At 31.5% G+C, this 22571-nt stretch overlaps 2 protein-coding genes and 3 long non-coding RNA genes across 5 annotated transcripts; 1 reads left to right on the forward strand and 4 right to left on the reverse strand.

Annotated features, from left to right (window-relative positions):
• Positions 1–1906: 1906 nt before the first annotated feature.
• On the reverse strand, positions 1907–2884 carry LOC123886117. Its single transcript, XM_045935456.1, has 2 exons — positions 2768–2884; positions 1907–2524 (listed from the first exon to the last, which is right to left on the reverse strand). Exons 1-2 carry the CDS (start codon positions 2864–2866, stop codon positions 2306–2308), a joined length of 318 nt encoding a protein of 105 aa, XP_045791412.1. The 5' UTR covers positions 2867–2884; the 3' UTR covers positions 1907–2305.
• Positions 2885–6860: 3976 nt separating this feature from the next.
• On the reverse strand, positions 6861–7862 carry LOC123887472. Its single transcript, XR_006801510.1, has 2 exons — positions 7744–7862; positions 6861–7500 (listed from the first exon to the last, which is right to left on the reverse strand). It is a non-coding gene; the product is annotated as an uncharacterized LOC123887472 (long non-coding RNA).
• A 1453-nt stretch (positions 7863–9315) lies between these two features.
• Positions 9316–10317, reverse strand: LOC123887467. Its single transcript, XR_006801501.1, has 2 exons — positions 10199–10317; positions 9316–9955 (listed from the first exon to the last, which is right to left on the reverse strand). It is a non-coding gene; the product is annotated as an uncharacterized LOC123887467 (long non-coding RNA).
• Positions 10318–11061: 744 nt separating this feature from the next.
• Positions 11062–14948, forward strand: LOC123882952. Its single transcript, XR_006800071.1, has 3 exons — positions 11062–11579; positions 14758–14841; positions 14919–14948. It is a non-coding gene; the product is annotated as an uncharacterized LOC123882952 (long non-coding RNA).
• On the reverse strand, positions 14814–15526 carry LOC123882951. Its single transcript, XM_045931611.1, has 2 exons — positions 15417–15526; positions 14814–15173 (listed from the first exon to the last, which is right to left on the reverse strand). The coding sequence occupies exons 1-2, from the start codon at positions 15513–15515 to the stop codon at positions 14814–14816; spliced, it is 459 nt and encodes a 152-aa protein (XP_045787567.1). The 5' UTR covers positions 15516–15526.
• Positions 15527–22571: the final 7045 nt, after the last annotated feature.

A 22571-nucleotide genomic window follows, 5' to 3' on the forward strand; every position in this document is an offset into this window, starting at 1 on the left:
GAAAAATTAAAATTTTAATTGTTGATGAAAGATAATTAATGACAACAATATAAATATTTACGATCTTATATAATTTAATAATTAATTGCGAAACTAATATATATATATATATATATATATATATATATATATATATATATATATATATATATATATATATATATATATATATATATATATATATATATAAAATAAAGGATGATTAATAATAGTAATTTCTATTCATCACATTTTAGTAATTTACGGTTACAAATTATTTGTAATTCAATTAATTTCTATTCACGGTAATTTCTATTCATCACATTTTAATTTCTATACTAAAGTAAATTTGACATTTTTAATTATTACAAAATTCATTAATTTCTTTTCTTTAATTCCGTTAAATGTAGTTCAATTGTAGTCGACCAATATAATAATGTCATTACGTTTTTTTTTGTTGATAAGGATGCCAGTACATTTTAATGCCATAAAACAATGAGAAATACAGGTCATTAATTTTATATGTATATCATTATGGAAAAAATCGGACAGCTATGGTGTATTTCTTCTCTTAATAATTAATAATATGTATATCAACATTAAATGTGAGGAATGTGGTTGAATGAGGAGAGGAGAGAGAAAGACAAATAAGTCTGGCTTATTACATATTATAGATTAACTAAAGAATATTAATTATTAGATAAAAACTACTGCCTCTTCTCATATTATAAGCAAAAAATATCACTTATTATTTATCCTTAATCCAAGGGGACCAATCCCACGGCCCACTTGCGGGGGCCCCATTTAAAGCCAGAGTTTTTTTACTCTGTATGGACTTAGCCCACCGAAATTGGCACCAGTGGGAATCGAACCTGAGACCTTGAGAGGAGCATACTCCAAGGGCCCAAGCCAACACCACTCGACCAACCCCAAATGGGTTTATCCTTAATCCATATTAAATTAGTGTTAATCCATATTTTATTTTATTATAACGACTTAAGGGTTACCATGTAGTATTATTTGTCCTTAAATAAGGGTTAGAAGGGTTAAAAGGGTTAGGAGGGTTACAAGGGTTAGGATGATGAAAGCTATCTCTAGAATAGAGCAAGCTTTAACTCAAGCTTTAGCGTGAATACGTCTTAACATACGAAAGTATGTACTCCCTTCGTCCCAAAATATAAGAATCGTTTGACCAGTGCACGTATGCCAATACATACTTTTGATTACGATTATATTTAATTCTATTAGTAAAAATTATAGAAATTTGATATTTTTAAATATATATATATATATATATATATATATATATATATATATATATATATATATATATATATATATATATATATATATATATATATATATATATATATATATATCGAAACAAATCAAACAAGATCTTATATGATAATGTTTATATTTATATACTTTTAGAAAAATATGATCAAAACAAGACATATAAATAGTGCATTTAGTCAAAGAGGATCTTATAAAATGGGACGGAGGGAGTAGTTAATTAAGGAATCTTCGAAATCTCAGTTAACTTAACAATTATTGAATTAGGGTTAATAGATCTTAAGTGATGCGAGTTCGATTTTAGTAGAATGGAGAATGATTTATGCATATTAGTTGAACTAAAATACTTGAATTTGCGTGAATACGTCTTAAATAACCTACTAACGACTTATGTGTAATCTGTATAAATTTTAGTTTAAAGAGTTAAAGTAGTTTATTAAACTTATGCAAACAACATCAATGAATAAATAGATGTCTAATTATGTAATCTGTCAGTTATCCAAAGCTCGATTTGGAACGAACCTTCGGACTGGTGATTTTGCCAACAAATAATGTAACAGTAGAAATCATCACATAATGTATAACACTACCATATGAATACCAAAATTGGAATCAAAGTTTTATGGAAAAATTTAGGCTAAGCAGCAAAGTTATCAGTAACACTCAATCATTCTTATCAAATACTATCAAAACCTTTCGAGTCATTATATGGACAAATTTAGGCTAAGCAGCAAAGTTAAATGGAACAAATCTCAAAACTTGCAACAAATGAGGAGGCTTGTTGCAGAACAATATGTAAACATCTCATTTCTCATTTCTCATTCTTTTCACAGCTGGATAGTTGAGGTTTGACTCCGCCTTCTTCTTAGGTTCCATTGGGAGGAAAGTCTCAAGCTTGTTGTGTAAACAAGGTGGAGGTAATCCTCCACGAACTAATGTTGCGATGTTCTTTATCTTTATGTTTCTCTAACTCTTTCATGATGTTCTTGCTCAGCACAGATTCATGTTTGGGAGCAATTATCTTACCTCCTCAGAGTTGTTCAAGTTGTTTGCCAGCAATGATGGCTAGATGGCCCGCATGTATGTTGATCTCAACCTTTTGGTCCTTTTTGGACCAAAGGTTGAGTCCCACATATTTGTGGACTGCTTGGACACTAAGAAGATTATAATCCCAGTGTGGAATTTCCAAAATTTTGCCCTCTTTTTCTCCTTCAAGATTCATCCCAGTAGAAACCAGTGGATTAAATCGCTGACAGAAAAGAAAAAGAGAAACCGTTATATTTTTGTTTTTATTTTTTGACAACAACATGAAAGGAAAGATGTAATCTTAATTGTATTTTTGTTTTTTGACAACAACATGAAAGGAAGATGTAATCTTAATTTCCCTAAAAGAATGCTAAAATTTCTCAAAAAAGAAAAAGTAAATGCTACAAATATGGAGCAGCATTGATGATGAGTAATTTTCCCTAAAAATGAGCCATAAGTCACTCACCCGACATCTGAATGAATCTAGGGGAAGATGCAACCCGCATGCCAGCCGCTCACAAATGACATCAGCAACAGAAAGAAGCCTGCTTTCCCATAGCTCCATAGTCTCTATCCACTCATCATCCTTCACACAGCATTTTCAGATTCAAAATAACAAAATTTCAATGACCTCATAAACAATAGTGAGCATTCGTGACAGTGCCTATAAAAATATGAGCTATCATTACATTTATATCTATCCTAATTTGGCTATAGAAGATTTGCATAATTTCCCTTATATGTTTTGTGTCATTAATCATCAACCACAAATATCTTTTTGAAATAATAACAAGCACAAAGTTCAAAAGACACAAAGAAAGACACACAACAATAACATGAGTTCCAATGAATGAGTAAGACTAAAACTATGTAAATACACACCCTCAAGGAACTCATAAAGGATCAACAACAGATGATTGGCATTTTATGTTTCAAAATATAGTAACAGTTGAAAACCACTTAATCAACACTCAAATTTCAAGATAGCAGAAGCCTATTTGATCACAAATTATACCTTGCCTATGACTATTGACTACTCTGTTTATATTATATGCATCAAGAGTGTCACAACAGAAAAAACACAAAAAGCAATAACTTGGTAATAAATAAAAACTACTGTCTCTTCTCATATTATAAGCAAAAAATATCACTTATTATTTATCCTTAATCCATATTAAATTAGTGTTAATCCATATTTTATTTTATTATAACGACTTAAGGGTTACCATGTAGTATTATTTGTCCTTAAATAAGGGTTAGAAGGGTTAAAAGGGTTAGGAGGGTTACAAGGGTTAGGATGATGAAAGCTATCTCTAGAATAGAGCAAGCTTTAACTCAAGCTTTAGCGTGAATACGTCTTAACATACGAAAGTATGTACTCCCTTCGTCCCAAAATATAAGAATCGTTTAACCAGTGCACGTATGCCAATACATACTTTTGATTACGATTATATTTAATTCTATTAGTAAAAATTATAGAAATTTGATATTTTTAAATATATATATATATATATATATATATATATATATATATATATATATATATATATATATATATATATATATATATATCGAAACAAATCAAACAAGATCTTATATGATAATGTTTATATTTATATACTTTTAGAAAAATATGATCAAAACAAGACATATAAATAGTGCATTTAGTCAAAGAGGATCTTATAAAATGGGACGGAGGGAGTAGTTAATTAAGGAATCTTCGGAATCTCAGTTAACTTAACAATTATTGAATTAGGGTTAATAGATCTTAAGTGATGCGAGTTCGATTTTAGTAGAATGGAGAATGATTTATGCATATTAGTTGAACTAAAATACTTGAATTTGCGTGAATACGTCTTAAATAACCTACTAACGACTTATGTGTAATCTGTATAAATTTTAGATTAAAGAGTTAAAGTAGTTTATTAAACTTATGCAAACAACATCAATGAATAAATAGATGTCTAATTATGTAATCTGTCAGTTATCCAAAGCTCGATTTGGAATGAACCTTCGGACTGGTGATTTTGCCAACAAATAATGTAACAGTAGAAATCATCACATAATGTATAACACTACCATATGAATACCAAAATTGGAATCAAAGTTATATGGAAAAATTTAGGCTAAGCAGCAAAGTTATCAGTAACACTCAATCATTCTTATCAAATACTATCAAAACCTTTCGAGTCATTATATGGACAAATTTAGGCTAAGCAGAAAAGTTAAATGGAACAAATCTCAAAACTTGCAACAAATGAGGAGGCTTGTTGCAGAACAATATGTAAACATCTCATTTCTCATTTCTCATTCTTTTCACAGCTGGATAGTTGAGGTTTGACTCCGCCTTCTTCTTAGGTTCCATTGGGAGGAAAGTCTCAAGCTTGTTGTGTAAACAAGGTGGAGGTAATCCTCCACGAACTAATGTTGCGATGTTCTTTATCTTTATGTTTCTCTAACTCTTTCATGATGTTCTTGCTCAGCACAGATTCATGTTTGGGAGCAATTATCTTACCTCCTGAGAGTTGTTCAAGTTATTTGCCAGCAATGATGGCTAGATGGCCCACATGTATGTTGATCTCAACCTTTTGGTCCTTTTTGGACCAAAGGTTGAGTCCCACATATTTGTGGCCTGCTTGGACACTAAGAAGATTATAATCCCAGTGTGGAATTTCCAAAATTTTGCCCTCTTTTTCTCCTTCAAGATTCATCCTAGTAGAAAGTAGAAACCAGTGGATTAAATCGCTGACAGAAAAGAAAAAGAGAAACCGTTATATTTTTGTTTTTGTTTTTTGACAACAACATGAAAGGAAAGATGTAATCTTAATTGTATTTTTGTTATTTGACAACAACATGAAAGGAAGATGTAATCTTAATTTCCCTAAAAGAATGCTAAAATTTCTAAAAAAAGAAAAAGTAAATGCTACAAATATGGAGCAGCATTGATGATGAGTAATTTTCCCTAAAAATGAGCCATAAGTCACTCACCCGACATCTGAATGAATCAAGGGGAAGATGCAACCCGCATGCCAGCCGCTCACAAATGACATCAGCAACAGAAAGAAGCCTGCTTTCCCATAGCTCCATAGTCTCTATTCACTCATCATCCTTCACACAGCATTTTCAGATTCAAAATAACAAAATTTCAATGACCTCATAAACAATAGTAAGCATTCGTGACAATGCCTATAAAAAATATGAGCTATCATTACATTTATATCTATCCTAATTTGGCTATAGAAGATTTGCATAATTTCCCTTATATGTTTTGTGTCATTAATCATCAACCACAAATATCTTTTTGAAATAATAACAAGCACAAAGTTCAAAAGACGCAAAGAAAGACACACAACAATAACATGAGTTCCAATGAATGAGTAAGACTATAACTATGTAAATACACACCCTCAAGGAACTCATAAAGGATCAACAACAGATGATTGACATTTTATGTTTCAAAATATAGTAACAGTTGAAAACCACTTAATCAACACTCAAATTTCAAGATAGCAGCAGCCTATTTGATCACAAATTATACCTTGCCTATGACTATTGACTACTCTGTTTATATTATATGCATCAAGAGTGTCACAACAGAAAAACACAAAAAGCAATAACTTGGTAATAAATAAAAACTACTGCCTCTTCTCATATTATAAGCAAAAAATATCACTTATTATTTATCCTTAATCCATATTAAATTAGTGTTAATCCATATTTTATTTTATTATAACGACTTAAGGGTTACCATGTAGTATTATTTGTCCTTAAATAAGGGTTAGAAGGGTTAAAAGGGTTAGGAGGGTTACAAGGGTTAGGATGATGAAAGCTATCTCTAGAATAGAGCAAGCTTTAACTCAAGCTTTAGCATGAATACGTCTTAACATACGAAAGTATGTACTCCCTTCGTCCCAAAATATAAGAATCGTTTGACCAGTGCACGTATGCCAATACATACTTTTGATTACGATTATATTTAATTCTATTAGTAAAAATTATAGAAATTTGATATTTTAAAATATATATATATATATATCGAAACAAATCAAACAAGATCTTATATGATAATGTTTATATTTATATACTTTTAGAAAAATATGATCAAAACAAGACATATAAATGGTGCATTTAGTCAAAGAGGATCTTATAAAATGGGACGGAGGGAGTAGTTAATTAAGGAATCTTCGGAATCTCAGTTAACTTAACAATTATTGAATTAGGGTTAATAGATCTTAAGTGATGCGAGTTCGATTTTAGTAGAATGGAGAATGATTTATGCATATTAGTTGAACTAAAATACTTGAATTAGCGTGAATACGTCTTAAATAACCTACTAACGACTTATGTGTAATATGTATAAATTTTAGTTTAAAGAGTTAAAGTAGTTTATTAAACTTATGCAAACAACATCAATGAATAAATAGATGTCTAATTATGTAATCTGTCAGTTATCCAAAGCTCGATTTGGAACGAACCTTCGGACTGGTGATTTTGCCAACAAATAATGTAACAGTTGAAATCATCACATAATGTATAAAACTACCATATGAATACCAAAATTGGAATCAAAGTTATATGGAAAAATTTAGGCTAAGCAGCAAAGTTATCAGTAACACTCAATCATTCTTATCAAATACTATCAAAACCTTTCGAGTCATTATATGGACAAATTTAGGCTAAGCAGCAAAGTTAAATGGAACAAATCTCAAAACTTGCAACAAATGAGGAGGCTTGTTGCAGAACAATATGTAAACATCTCATTTCTCATTTCTCATTCTTTTCACAGCTGGATAGTTGAGGTTCTCCGCCTTCTTCTTAGGTTCCATTGGGAGGAAAGTCTCAAGCTTGTTGTGTAAACAAGGTGGAGGTAATCCTCCACGAACTAATGTTGCGATGTTCTTTATCTTTATGTTTCTCTAACTCTTTCATGATGTTCTTGCTCAGCACATATTCATGTTTGGGAGCAATTATCTTACCTCCTGAGAGTTGTTCAAGTTGTTTGCCAGCAATGATGGCTAGATGGCCCGCATGTATGTTGATCTCAACCTTTTGGTCCTTTTTGGACCAAAGGTTGAGTCCCACATATTTGTGGCCTGCTTGGACACTAAGAAGACTATAATCCCGGTGTGGAATTTCCAAAATTTTGCCCTCTTTTTCTCCTTCAAGATTCATCCCAGTAGAAATCAGTGGATTAAATCGCTGACAGAAAAGAAAAAGAGAAACCGTTATATTTTTGTTTTTGTTTTTTGACAACAACATGAAAGGAAAGATGTAATCTTAATTGTATTTTTGTTTTTTGACAACAACATGAAAGGAAGATGTAATCTTAATTTCCCTAAAAGAATGCTAAAATTTCTCAAAAAAGAAAAAGTAAATGCTACAAATATGGAGCAGCATTGATGATGAGTAATTTTCCCTAAAAATGAGCCATAAGTCACTCACCCGACATCTGAATGAATCAAGGGGAAGATGCAACCCGCATGCCAGCCGCTCACAAATGACATCAGCAACAGAAAGAAGCCTGCTTTCCCATAGCTCTATAGTCTCTATCCACTCATCATCCTTCACACAGCATTTTCAGATTCAAAATAACAAAATTTCAATGACCTCATAAACAATAGTAAGCATTCGTGACAGTGCCTATAAAAAATATGAGCTATCATTACATTTATATCTATTCTAATTTGGCTATAGAAGATTTGCATAATTTCCCTTATATGTTTTGTGTCATTAATCATCAACCACAAATATCTTTTTGAAATAATAACAAGCACAAAGTTCAAAAGACGCAAAGAAAGACACACAACAATAACATGAGTTCCAATGAATGAGTAAGACTAAAACTATGTAAATACACACCCTCAAGGAACTCATAAAGGATCAACAACAGATGATTGGCATTTTATGTTTCAAAATATAGTAACAGTTGAAAACCACTTAATCAACACTCAAATTTCAAGATAGCAGCAGCCTATTTGATCACAAATTATACCTTGCCTATGACTATTGACTACTCTGTTTATATTATATGCATCAAGAGTGTCACAACAGAAAAAACACAAAAAGCAATAACTTGGTAATAAATAAAAACTACTGCCTCTTCTCATATTATAAGCAAAAAATATCACTTATTATTTATCCTTAATCCATATTAAATTAGTGTTAATCCATATTTTATTTTATTATAACGACTTAAGGGTTATCATGTAGTATTATTTGTCCTTAAATAAGGGTTAGAAGGGTTAAAAGGGTTAGGAGGGTTACAAGGGTTAGGATGATGAAAGCTATCTCTAGAATAGAGCCAGCTTTAACCCAAGCTTTAGCGTGAATACGTCTTAACATACGAAAGTATGTACTCCCTTCGTCCCAAAATATAAGAATCGTTTGACCAGTGCACGTATGCCAATACATACTTTTGATTACGATTATATTTAATTCTATTAGTAAAAATTATAGAAATTTGATATTTTAAAATATATATATATATATATCGAAACAAATCAAACAAGATCTTATATGATAATGTTTATATTTATATACTTTTAGAAAAATATGATCAAAACAAGACATATAAATGGTGCATTTAGTCAAAGAGGATCTTATAAAATGGGACGGAGGGAGTAGTTAATTAAGGAATCTTCGGAATCTCAGTTAACTTAACAATTATTGAATTAGGGTTAATAGATCTTAAGTGATGCGAGTTCGATTTTAGTAGAATGGAGAATGATTTATGCATATTAGTTGAACTAAAATACTTGAATTAGCGTGAATACGTCTTAAATAACCTACTAACGACTTATGTGTAATATGTATAAATTTTTGTTTAAAGAGTTAAAGTAGTTTATTAAACTTATGCAAACAACATCAATGAATAAATAGATGTCTAATTATGTAATCTGTCAGTTATCCAAAGCTCGATTTGGAACGAACCTTCGGACTGGTGATTTTGCCAACAAATAATGTAACAGTTGAAATCATCACATAATGTATAAAACTACCATATGAATACCAAAATTGGAATCAAAGTTATATGGAAAAATTTAGGCTAAGCAGCAAAGTTATCAGTAACACTCAATCATTCTTATCAAATACTATCAAAACCTTTCGAGTCATTATATGGACAAATTTAGGCTAAGCAGCAAAGTTAAATGGAACAAATCTCAAAACTTGCAACAAATGAGGAGGCTTGTTGCAGAACAATATGTAAACATCTCATTTCTCATTTCTCATTCTTTTCACAGCTGGATAGTTGAGGTTCTCCGCCTTCTTCTTAGGTTCCATTGGGAGGAAAGTCTCAAGCTTGTTGTGTAAACAAGGTGGAGGTAATCCTCCACGAACTAATGTTGCGATGTTCTTTATCTTTATGTTTCTCTAACTCTTTCATGATGTTCTTGCTCAGCACATATTCATGTTTGGGAGCAATTATCTTACCTCCTGAGAGTTGTTCAAGTTGTTTGCCAGCAATGATGGCTAGATGGCCCGCATGTATGTTGATCTCAACCTTTTGGTCCTTTTTGGACCAAAGGTTGAGTCCCACATATTTGTGGCCTGCTTGGACACTAAGAAGACTATAATCCCGGTGTGGAATTTCCAAAATTTTGCCCTCTTTTTCTCCTTCAAGATTCATCCCAGTAGAAATCAGTGGATTAAATCGCTGACAGAAAAGAAAAAGAGAAACCGTTATATTTTTGTTTTTGTTTTTTGACAACAACATGAAAGGAAAGATGTAATCTTAATTGTATTTTTGTTTTTTGACAACAACATGAAAGGAAGATGTAATCTTAATTTCCCTAAAAGAATGCTAAAATTTCTCAAAAAAGAAAAAGTAAATGCTACAAATATGGAGCAGCATTGATGATGAGTAATTTTCCCTAAAAATGAGCCATAAGTCACTCACCCGACATCTGAATGAATCAAGGGGAAGATGCAACCCGCATGCCAGCCGCTCACAAATGACATCAGCAACAGAAAGAAGCCTGCTTTCCCATAGCTCTATAGTCTCTATCCACTCATCATCCTTCACACAGCATTTTCAGATTCAAAATAACAAAATTTCAATGACCTCATAAACAATAGTAAGCATTCGTGACAGTGCCTATAAAAAATATGAGCTATCATTACATTTATATCTATTCTAATTTGGCTATAGAAGATTTGCATAATTTCCCTTATATGTTTTGTGTCATTAATCATCAACCACAAATATCTTTTTGAAATAATAACAAGCACAAAGTTCAAAAGACGCAAAGAAAGACACACAACAATAACATGAGTTCCAATGAATGAGTAAGACTAAAACTATGTAAATACACACCCTCAAGGAACTCATAAAGGATCAACAACAGATGATTGACATTTTATGTTTCAAAATATAGTAACAGTTGAAAACCACTTAATCAACACTCAAATTTCAAGATAGCAGCAGCCTATTTGATCACAAATTATACCTTGCCTATGACTATTGACTACTCTGTTTATATTATATGCATCAAGAGTGTCACAACAGAAAAAACACAAAAAGCAATAACTTGGTAATAAATAAAAACTACTGCCTCTTCTCATATTATAAGCAAAAAATATCACTTATTATTTATCCTTAATCCATATTAAATTAGTGTTAATCCATATTTTATTTTATTATAACGACTTAAGGGTTATCATGTAGTATTATTTGTCCTTAAATAAGGGTTAGAAGGGTTAAAAGGGTTAGGAGGGTGTCATACCCTAATTTTGTCCTACCTTTTTTTAAATTATTTTTTTATCCTATTATTTGTTTTTTACTTATTTTCTATTTTTATTTTATTATTATAAAAAAGAAAATAAAAAAGAAAGAATAAAACAGCAACAGCAAGCACGTTGCTTCCCTCCCTCACTACTCTTTCTTTTCAAACTCAAACCATTGTCTTTTTCCCATATTGGCAAATCTTCACCAACCTCCTAAAGGGTTTGCTTTTCCTTCCCTTCTTGGCCACTCAAACCCTAATTTTCTAGTATAAGTAGGGGTAACTTTTCAGAGCATAGGAGGAGGCGATTTAGGAGAAATTCAGAGAAGAAAAAACCAAAAAAAACACATTTTTTTCATCACTTTTTTCATTTTTCGAAATCACACCAAACACCTTCTAAACTTCAATTTTCTTTCACTAATCCCTTCTAACACATACCAGTAGCGAAACACACAAGGAAAAAACGAAGGAAAACCGTTGAGAGAAGCTTACTCAAACTCCAAAATTGCAAAGAAAAGAGTGAGTTCTAACTCATCTAAGCAAGCTTCAAAACAAGTTAGTTTCTAAACGTTTTTTACTCATGAACCTTCACTGAAGCTTTTCAAACCATTTGTTTTGCTTAATTTGTTCAAATACGAGTTTTCATTTTTTGGGGGATTTAAAGTTTGATTTGTTTTCTTAAAATATTTGCATCTTTTGTAAATTATGAGTTTATATTCATGATCAGTGAGGAAAATCGAGTGAAACCGGATTTTATTTCGTAAATTTTGATGAAGTTTTGATTGTGTTGTTGTTGGCCGAGCTTCATGAAGCTCTCCCATGGCCGTTCTGTTTCTGTTCTTCACGAAGAAGAAGGTGAAGGTTAGGGATGACCACGTGTCATCCCGTGATTGGTTCATTCTTATTTTAAAACACAACTGTTGGATCTATTGTAAGGCCGAGATCTGTTAGAGGATTTTTTTAAATCCAAGCCATTTGATCAAATCAAAGGGCCCAGATCCAGGAAGCCTACCGTGCACCTATTTCCTCGCGCTGCACCATGTTCATTTTTGTTCTGTTTGCCGTTTTTTTGGACGAACTGGGCTAGGCTTTGGTGTTGCAGATTGCTATTGCTTCACCCCCAGACCCAGTTTGCGCCCCCAGTTTGTTTGTTTATTTTTAAGTGCTTATTCACTTAAGTGCTTATTTAAATAAGTGCTTATTCACATAAGGGCTTATTTAAATAAGTACTTTTTCTTTTGAAAATATTTTTTTGAGTTAGTAGATAATTATTTGATTAATGAAAACACTTTTTTTTTAAGTAAGTGATTATTTAAGTTGTTTTGTAGAAAAAGTGCTTATTTGAACAGATGTTTATCTAAGCTTTTGAGTCAAGTGTTTGCACTAACAAATAAATGATCTTTTTAGATCACAGATTTTTGTTGGCTTATTGTTATAAGTCATTTTATTTGCTTATTTGCTTTTTAGCTTATAGAAAAAGTGCTTATTTGAACAAATGCTTATTTAAGCTTTTGAGTCAAATTTTTGCACTAACATAAGAGACCTTCTTAGGTTATTTGTTTTATTTTGGTTGCTTTATTTTGATGAGAATTTTATTTGATTATTTTTCAAAAAACATTTCGTTACTTTAAAAACCCCAAAATTCAACTTTTCTCCTTTGAAATGAATACGATTAAGCAAAGTCGATAAGATTAGCAAAAGCTTCAGTTACTGTATATATTGTCTATACTTTGTTTGCTTGTTTCGTTTCTCTTTTATCTTGCTCGAATTTGAAAGCACTCAATAAAATAGAATGAAAAAGGAAGGGACTGACGTATGACTTTCTCTACCCGAATGGTTCCGAGACCCTGACGTATGACTCGTGTCTTGGACCATTCTCATTTTCAAACCTTAAAACACCTAAAAAATATCTCTTAATCTTTTCTTTTGATTTCGTTAAATCAAACTAAAATGACTTAAGATTAAAAGGATGAAAAAGGAAGGGACTGCCGTATGACTTTCTCTACCCGGATGGTTCCGAGGCCCTGACGTATGACTCGCGTCTCGGACCATCCTCATTCTCAAACATTTTCACAAAAACTCATAAAATCAACTCAACACACTCAAACCTTTTTCACTGCCCTCGCGCGCAGTAAAAGTAAAACCCTCTTCACAAAACGGGTGACGTTTTCGTCCATTCTCCGTAATACAAACCACGCTTAAGCCTCCGAAGTGCGAGCATACAAGCAGCGTTTAATACGAGAATGCGACTTAGACGTCATGCGTCTAAAAGCAACCAACCCACAAACATTTTTACCCCTGAACTACGAAACCCTGATTTTCCCATTGCACCTGGGAATACGTAGGAGCAGGATTCAACATCTTGTCGGGCACAATAATAAAAAACAAACCTTTTTCCCCGCATATATAATCACATAAATAATAATAAAAATAAACTTTTTCTATCGATGAAGCAAGAAACGAGTAATCAAGCAAACATTAAAAAACACATTAAAGCAAACAAACATTTCCCTCTAAAAGGTTCCCGTTGAGTACAACGGATGTGAGGGGTGCTAATACCTTCCCCTCGCATAACCAACTCCCGAACCCTTTTTTCTCTACCCCTCAAGGTTTTCTCGATATTTTCCTTTCCCTTCTCTGGGATAAATAAAATTCGGTGGCGACTCTGTTGATTTTCGAGTGTTCACACTCGAGGTATTTTTCGCGCCGCGACAGAGGGTTACAAGGGTTAGGATGATGAAAGCTATCTCTAGAATAGAGCCAGCTTTAACCCAAGCTTTAGCGTGAATACGTCTTAACATACGAAAGTATGTACTCCCTTCGTCCCAAAATATAAGAATCGTTTGACCAGTGCACGTATGCCAATACATACTTTTGATTACGATTATATTTAATTCTATTAGTAAAAATTATAGAAATTTGATATTTTAAAAAAAAAATATATATATATATATATATATATATATATATATATATATATATATATATATCGAAACAAATCAAACAAGATCTTATATGATAATGTTTATATTTATATACTTTTAGAAAAATATGATCAAAACAAGACATATAAATGGTGCATTTAGTCAAAGAGGATCTTATAAAATGGGACGGAGGGAGTAGTTAATTAAGGAATCTTCGGAATCTCAGTTAACTTAACAATTATTAAATTAGGGTTAATAGATCTTAAGTGATGCGATTTCGATTTTAGTAGAATGGAGAATGATTTATGCATATTAGTTGAACTAAAATACTTGAATTAGCGTGAATACGTCTTAAATAACCTACTAACGACTTATGTGTAATATGTATAAATTTTAGTTTAAAGAGTTAAAGTAGTTTATTAAACTTATGCAAACAACATCAATGAATAAATAGATGTCTAATTATGTAATCTGTCAGTTATCCAAAGCTCGATTTGGAACGAACCTTCGGACTGGTGATTTTGCCAACAAATAATGTAACAGTAGAAATCATCACATAATGTATAAAACTACCATATGAATACCAAAATTGGAATCAAAGTTATATGGAAAAATTTAGGCTAAGCAACAAAGTTATCAGTAACACTCAATCATTCTTATCAAATACTATCAAAACCTTTCGAGTCATTATATGGACAAATTTAGGCTAAGCAGCAAAGTTAAATGGAACAAATCTCAAAACTTGCAACAAATGAGGAGGCTTGTTGCAGAACAATATGTAAACATCTCATTTCTCATTCTTTTCACAGCTGGATAGTTGAGGTTTGACTCCGCCTTCTTCTTAGGTTCCATTGGGAGGAAAGTCTCAAGCTTGTTGTGTAAACAAGGTGGAGGTAATCCTCCACGAACTAATGTTGCGATGTTCTTTATCTTTATGTTTCTCTAACTCTTTCATGATGTTCTTGCTCAGCACAGATTCATGTTTGGGAGCAATTATCTTACCTCCTAAGAGTTGTTCAAGTTGTTTGCCAGCAATGATGGCTAGATGGCCCGCATGTATGTTGATCTCAACCTTTTGGTCCTTTTTGGACCAAAGGTTGAGTCCCACATATTTGTGGCCTTCTTGGACACTAAGAAGATTATAATCCCAGTGTGGAATTTCCAAAATTTTGCCCTCTTTTTCTCCTTCAAGATTCATCCCAGTAGAAACCAGTGGATTAAATCGCTGACAGAAAAGAAAAAGAGAAACCGTTATATTTTTGTTTTTGTTTTTTGACAACAACATGAAAGGAAAGATGTAATCTTAATTGTATTTTTGTTTTTTGACAACAACATGAAAGGAAGATGTAATCTTAATTTCCCTAAAAGAATGCTAAAATTTCTCAAAAAAGAAAAAGTAAATGCTACAAATATGGAGCAGCATTGATGATGAGTAATTTTCCCTAAAAATGAGCCATAAGTCACTCACCCGACATCTGAATGAATCAAGGGGAAGATGCAACCCGCATGCCAGCCGCTCACAAATGACATCAGCAACAGAAAGAAGCCTGCTTTCCCATAGCTCCATAGTCTCTATCCACTCATCATCCTTCACACATCATTTTCAGATTCAAAATAACAAAATTTCAATGACCTCATAAACAATAGTAAGCATTCGTGACAGTGCCTATAAAAAATATGAGCTATCATTACATTTATATCTATCCTAATTTGGCTATAGAAGATTTGCATAATTTCCCTTATATGTTTTGTGTCATTAATCATCAACCACAAATATCTTTTTGAAATAATAACAAGCACAAAGTTCAAAAGACGCAAAGAAAGACACACAACAATAACATGAGTTCCAATGAATGAGTAAGACTAAAACTATGTAAATACACACCCTCAAGGAACTCATAAAGGATCAACAACATATGATTGGCATTTTATGTTTCAAAATATAGTAACAGTTGAAAACCACTTAATCAACACTCAAATTTCAAGATAGCAGCAGCCTATTTGATCACAAATTATACCTTGCCTATGACTATTGACTACTCTGTTTATATTATATGCATCAAGAGTGTCACAACAGAAAAAACACAAAAAGCAATAACTTGGTAATAAATAAAAACTACTGCCTCTTCTCATATTATAAGCAAAAAATATCACTTATTATTTATCCTTAATCCATATTAAATTAGTGTTAATCCATATTTTATTTTATTATAACGACTTAAGGGTTATCATGTAGTATTATTTGTCCTTAAATAAGGGTTAGAAGGGTTAAAAGGGTTAGGAGGGTTACAAGGGTTAGGATGATGAAAGCTATCTCTAGAATAGAGCAAGCTTTAACCCAAGCTTTAGCGTGAATACGTCTTAACATACGAAAGTATGTACTCCCTTCGTCCCAAAATATAAGAATCGTTTGACCAGTGCACGTATGCCAATACATACTTTTGATTACGATTATATTTAATTCTATTAGTAAAAATTATAGAAATTTGATATTTTTAAATATATATATATATATATATATATATATATATATATATATATATATATATATATATATATATATATATATATATATATCGAAACAAATCAAACAAGATCTTATATGATAATGTTTATATTTATATACTTTTAGAAAAATATGATCAAAACATGACATATAAATAGTGCATTTAGTCAAAGAGGATCTTATAAAATGGGACGGAGGGAGTAGTTAATTAAGGAATCTTCGGAATCTCAGTTAACTTAACAATTATTGAATTAGGGTTAATAGATCTTAAGTGATGCGAGTTCGATTTTAGTAGAATGGAGAATGATTTATGCATATTAGTTGAACTAAAATACTTGAATTAGCGTGAATACGTCTTAAATAACCTACTAACGACTTATGTGTAATATGTATAAATTTTAGTTTAAAGAGTTAAAGTAGTTTATTAAACTTATGCATAAGTAGTTTATTAAACTTATGTTAAAGTAGATTACATAATTAGACATCTATTTATTCATTGATGTTGTTTGCATAAGTTTAATAAACTACTTTAACTCTTTAAACTAAAATTTATACAGATTACACATAAGTCGTTAGTAGGTTATTTAAGACGTATTCACGCTAATTCAAGTATTTTAGTTCAACTAATATGCATAAATCATTCTCCATTCTACTAAAATCGAACTCGCATCACTTAAGATCTATTAACCCTAATTCAATAATTGTTAAGTTAACTGAGATTCCGAAGATTCCTTAATTAACTACTCCCTCCGTCCCATTTTATAAGATCCTCTTTGACTAAATGCACTATTTATATGTCTTGTTTTGATCATATTTTTCTAAAAGTATATAAATATAAACATTATCATATAAGATCTTGTTTGATTTGTTTCGAGATATATATATATATATATATATATATATATATATATATATATATATATATATATATTTAAAAATATCAAATTTCTATAATTTTTACTAATAGAATTAAATATAATCGTAATCAAAAGTATGTATTGGCATACTTGCATTAGTCAAACGATTCTTATATTTTGGGACGAAGGGAGTACATACTTTCGTATGTTAAGACGTATTCACGCTAAAGCTTGAGTTAAAGCTTGCTCTATTCTAGAGATAGCTTTCATCATCCTAACCCTTGTAACCCTCCTAACCCTTTTAACCCTTCTAACCCTTATTTAAGGACAAATAATACTACATGGTAACCCTTAAGTCGTTATAATAAAATAAAATATGGATTAACACTAATTTAATATGGATTAAGGATAAATAATAAGTGATATTTTTTGCTTATAATATGAGAAGAGGCGGTAGTTTTTATTTATTACCAAGTTATTGCTTTTTGTGTTTTTTCTATTGTGACACTCTTGATGCATATAATATAAACAGAGTAGTCAATAGTCATAGGCAAGGTATAATTTGTGATCAAATAGGCTGCTGCTATCTTGAAATTTGAGTGTTGATTAAGTGGTTTTCAACTGTTACTATATTTTGAAACATAAAATGCCAATCATCTGTTGTTGATCCTTTATGAGTTCCTTGAGGGTGTGTATTTACATAGTTTTAGTCTTACTCATTCATTGGAACTCATGTTATAGTTGTGTGTCTTTCTTTGCGTCTTTTGAACTTTGTGCTTGTTATTATTTCAAAAAGATATTTGTGGTTGATGATTAATGACACAAAACATATAAGGGAAATTATGCAAATCTTCTATAGCCAAATTCGGATAGATATAAATGTAATGATAGCTCATATTTTTTATAGGCACTGTCACGAATGCTTACTATTGTTTATGAGGTCATTGAAATTTTGTTATTTTGAATCTGAAAATGTTGTGTGAAGGATGATGAGTGGATAGAGACTATGGAGCTATGGGAAAGCAGGCTTCTTTCTGTTGCTGATGTCATTTGTGAGCGGCTGGCATGCGGGTTGCATCTTCCCCTTGATTCATTAAGATGTCGGGTGAGTGACTTATGGCTCATTTTTAGGGAAAATTACTCATCATCAATGCTGCTCCATATTTGTAGCATTTACTTTTTCTTTTTTTAGAAATTTTAGCATTCTTTTAGGGAAATTAAGATTACATCTTCCTTTCATGTTGTTGTCAAAAAACAAAAATACAATTAAGATTACATCTTTCCTTTCATGTTGTTGTCAAAAAACAAAAACAAAAATATAACGGTTTCTCTTTTTCTTTTCTGTCAGCGATTTAATCCACTAGTTTCTACTGGGATGAATCTTGAAGGAGAAAAAGAGGGCAAAATTTTGGAAATTCCACACTGGGATTATAATCTTCTTAGTGTCCAAGCAGGCCACAAATATGTGGGACTCAACCTTTGGTCCAAAAAGGACCAAAAGGTTGAGATCAACATACCTGCGGGCCATCTAGCCATCATTGCTGGCAAACAACTTGAACAACTCTCAGGAGGTAAGATAATTGCACCCAAACATGAATCTGTGCTGAGCAAGAACATCACGAAAGAGTTAGAGAAACATAAAGATAAAGAACATCGCAACATTAGTTCGTGGAGGATTACCTCCACCTTGTTTACACAACAAGCTTGAGACTTTCCTCCCAATGGAACCTAAGAAGAAGGCGGAGTCAAACCTCAACTATCCAGCTGTGAAAAGAATGAGAAATGAGAAATGAGATGTTTACATATTGTTCTGCAACAAGCCTTCTCATTTGTTGCAAGTTTTGAGATTTGTTCCATTTAACTTTGCTGCTTAGCCTAAATTTGTCCATATAATGACTCGAAAGGTTTTGATAGTATTTGATAAGAATGATTGAGTGTTACTGATAACTTTGCTGCTTAGCCTAAATTTGTCCATATAACTCTGATTCCAATTTTGGTATTCATATGGTAGTGTTATACATTATGTGATGATTTCTACGGTTACATTATTTGTTGGCAAAATCACCAGTCCGAAGGTTCGTTCCAAATCGAGCTTTGGATAACTGACAGATTACATAATTAGACATCTATTTATTCATTGATGTTGTTTGCATAAGTTTAATAAACTACTTTAACTCTTTAAACTAAAATTTATACAGATTACACATAAGTCGTTAGTAGGTTATTTAAGATGTATTCACGCTAATTCAAGTATTTTAGTTCAACTAATATGCATAAATCATTCTCCATTCTACTAAAATCGAACACGCATCACTTAAGATCTATTAACCCTAATTCAATAATTGTTAAGTTAACTGAGATTCCGAAGATTCCTCAATTAACTACTCCCTCCGTCCCATTTTATAAGATCCTCTTTGACTAAATGCACTATTTATATGTCTGTTTTGATCATATTTTTCTAAAAGTATATAAATATAAACATTATCATATAAGATCTTGTTTGATTTGTTTCGATATATATATATATATATATATATATATATATATATATATATATATATATATATATATATATATTTAAAAATATCAAATTTCTATAATTTTTACTAATAGAATTAAATATAATCGTAATCAAAAGTATGAATTGGCATACTTGCACTAGTCAAACGATTCTTATATTTTGGGACGAAGGGAGTACATACTTTCGTATGTTAAGACGTATTCACGCTAAAGCTTGAGTTAAAGCTTGCTCTATTCTAGAGATAGCTTTCATCATCCTAACCCTTGTAACCCTCCTAACCCTTTTAACCCTTCTAACCCTTATTTAAGGACAAATAATACTACATGGTAACCCTTAAGTCGTTATAATAAAATAAAATATGGATTAACACTAATTTAATATGGATTAAGGATAAATAATAAGTGATATTTTTTGCTTATAATATGAGAAGAGGCGGTAGTTTTTATTTATTACCAAGTTATTGCTTTTTGTGTTTTTTCTATTGTGACACTCTTGATGCATATAATATAAACAGAGTAGTCAATAGTCATAGGCAAGGTATAATTTGTGATCAAATAGGCTGCTGCTATCTTGAAATTTGAGTGTTGATTAAGTGGTTTTCAACTGTTACTATATTTTGAAACATAAAATGCCAATCATCTGTTGTTGATCCTTTATGAGTTCCTTGAGGGTGTGTATTTACATAGTTTTAGTCTTACTCATTCATTGGAACTCATGTTATAGTTGTGTGTCTTTCTTTGCGTCTTTTGAACTTTGTGCTTGTTATTATTTCAAAAAGATATTTGTGGTTGATGATTAATGACACAAAACATATAAGGGAAATTATGCAAATCTTCTATAGCCAAATTCGGATAGATATAAATGTAATGATAGCTCATATTTTTTATAGGCACTGTCACGAATGCTTACTATTGTTTATGAGGTCATTGAAATTTTGTTATTTTGAATCTGAAAATGTTGTGTGAAGGATGATGAGTGGATAGAGACTATGGAGCTATGGGAAAGCAGGCTTCTTTCTGTTGCTGATGTCATTTGTGAGCGGCTGGCATGCGGGTTGCATCTTCCCCTTGATTCATTAAGATGTCGGGTGAGTGACTTATGGCTCATTTTTAGGGAAAATTACTCATCATCAATGCTGCTCCATATTTGTAGCATTTACTTTTTCTTTTTTTAGAAATTTTAGCATTCTTTTAGGGAAATTAAGATTACATCTTCCTTTCATGTTGTTGTCAAAAAACAAAAATACAATTAAGATTACATCTTTCCTTTCATGTTGTTGTCAAAAAACAAAAACAAAAATATAACGGTTTCTCTTTTTCTTTTCTGTCAGCGATTTAATCCACTAGTTTCTACTGGGATGAATCTTGAAGGAGAAAAAGAGGGCAAAATTTTGGAAATTCCACACTGGGATTATAATCTTCTTAGTGTCCAAGCAGGCCACAAATATGTGGGACTCAACCTTTGGTCCAAAAAGGACCAAAAGGTTGAGATCAACATACCTGCGGGCCATCTAGCCATCATTGCTGGCAAACAACTTGAACAACTCTCAGGAGGTAAGATAATTGCACCCAAACATGAATCTGTGCTGAGCAAGAACATCACGAAAAAGTTAGAGAAACATAAAGATAAAGAACATCGCAACATTAGTTCGTGGAGGATTACCTCCACCTTGTTTACACAACAAGCTTGAGACTTTCCTCCCAATGGAACCTAAGAAGAAGGCGGAGTCAAACCTCAACTATCCAGCTGTGAAAAGAATGAGAAATGAGAAATGAGATGTTTACATATTGTTCTGCAACAAGCCTTCTCATTTGTTGCAAGTTTTGAGATTTGTTCCATTTAACTTTGCTGCTTAGCCTAAATTTGTCCATATAATGACTCGAAAGGTTTTGATAGTATTTGATAAGAATGATTGAGTGTTACTGATAACTTTGCTGCTTAGCCTAAATTTGTCCATATAACTCTGATTCCAATTTTGGTATTCATATGGTAGTGTTATACATTATGTGATGATTTCTACGGTTACATTATTTGTTGGCAAAATCACCAGTCCGAAGGTTCGTTCCAAATCGAGCTTTGGATAACTGACAGATTACATAATTAGACATCTATTTATTCATTGATGTTGTTTGCATAAGTTTAATAAACTACTTTAACTCTTTAAACTAAAATTTATACAGATTACACATAAGTCGTTAGTAGGTTATTTAAGATGTATTCACGCTAATTCAAGTATTTTAGTTCAACTAATATGCATAAATCATTCTCCATTCTACTAAAATCGAACACGCATCACTTAAGATCTATTAACCCTAATTCAATAATTGTTAAGTTAACTGAGATTCCGAAGATTCCTCAATTAACTACTCCCTCCGTCCCATTTTATAAGATCCTCTTTGACTAAATGCACTATTTATATGTCTTGTTTTGATCATATTTTTCTAAAAGTATATAAATATAAACATTATCATATAAGATCTTGTTTGATTTGTTTCGATATATATATATATATATATATATATATATATATATATATATATATATATATTTAAAAATATCAAATTTTTATAATTTTTACTAATAGAATTAAATATAATCGTAATCAAAAGTATGAATTGGCATACTTGCACTAGTCAAACGATTCTTATATTTTGGGACGAAGGGAGTACATACTTTCGTATGTTAAGACGTATTCACGCTAAAGCTTGAGTTAAAGCTTGCTCTATTCTAGAGATAGCT

Source organism: Trifolium pratense, linkage group LG5, assembly GCF_020283565.1.
Source record: "Trifolium pratense cultivar HEN17-A07 linkage group LG5, ARS_RC_1.1, whole genome shotgun sequence".
In the NCBI taxonomy this organism is placed as follows: domain Eukaryota; kingdom Viridiplantae; phylum Streptophyta; class Magnoliopsida; order Fabales; family Fabaceae; genus Trifolium; species Trifolium pratense.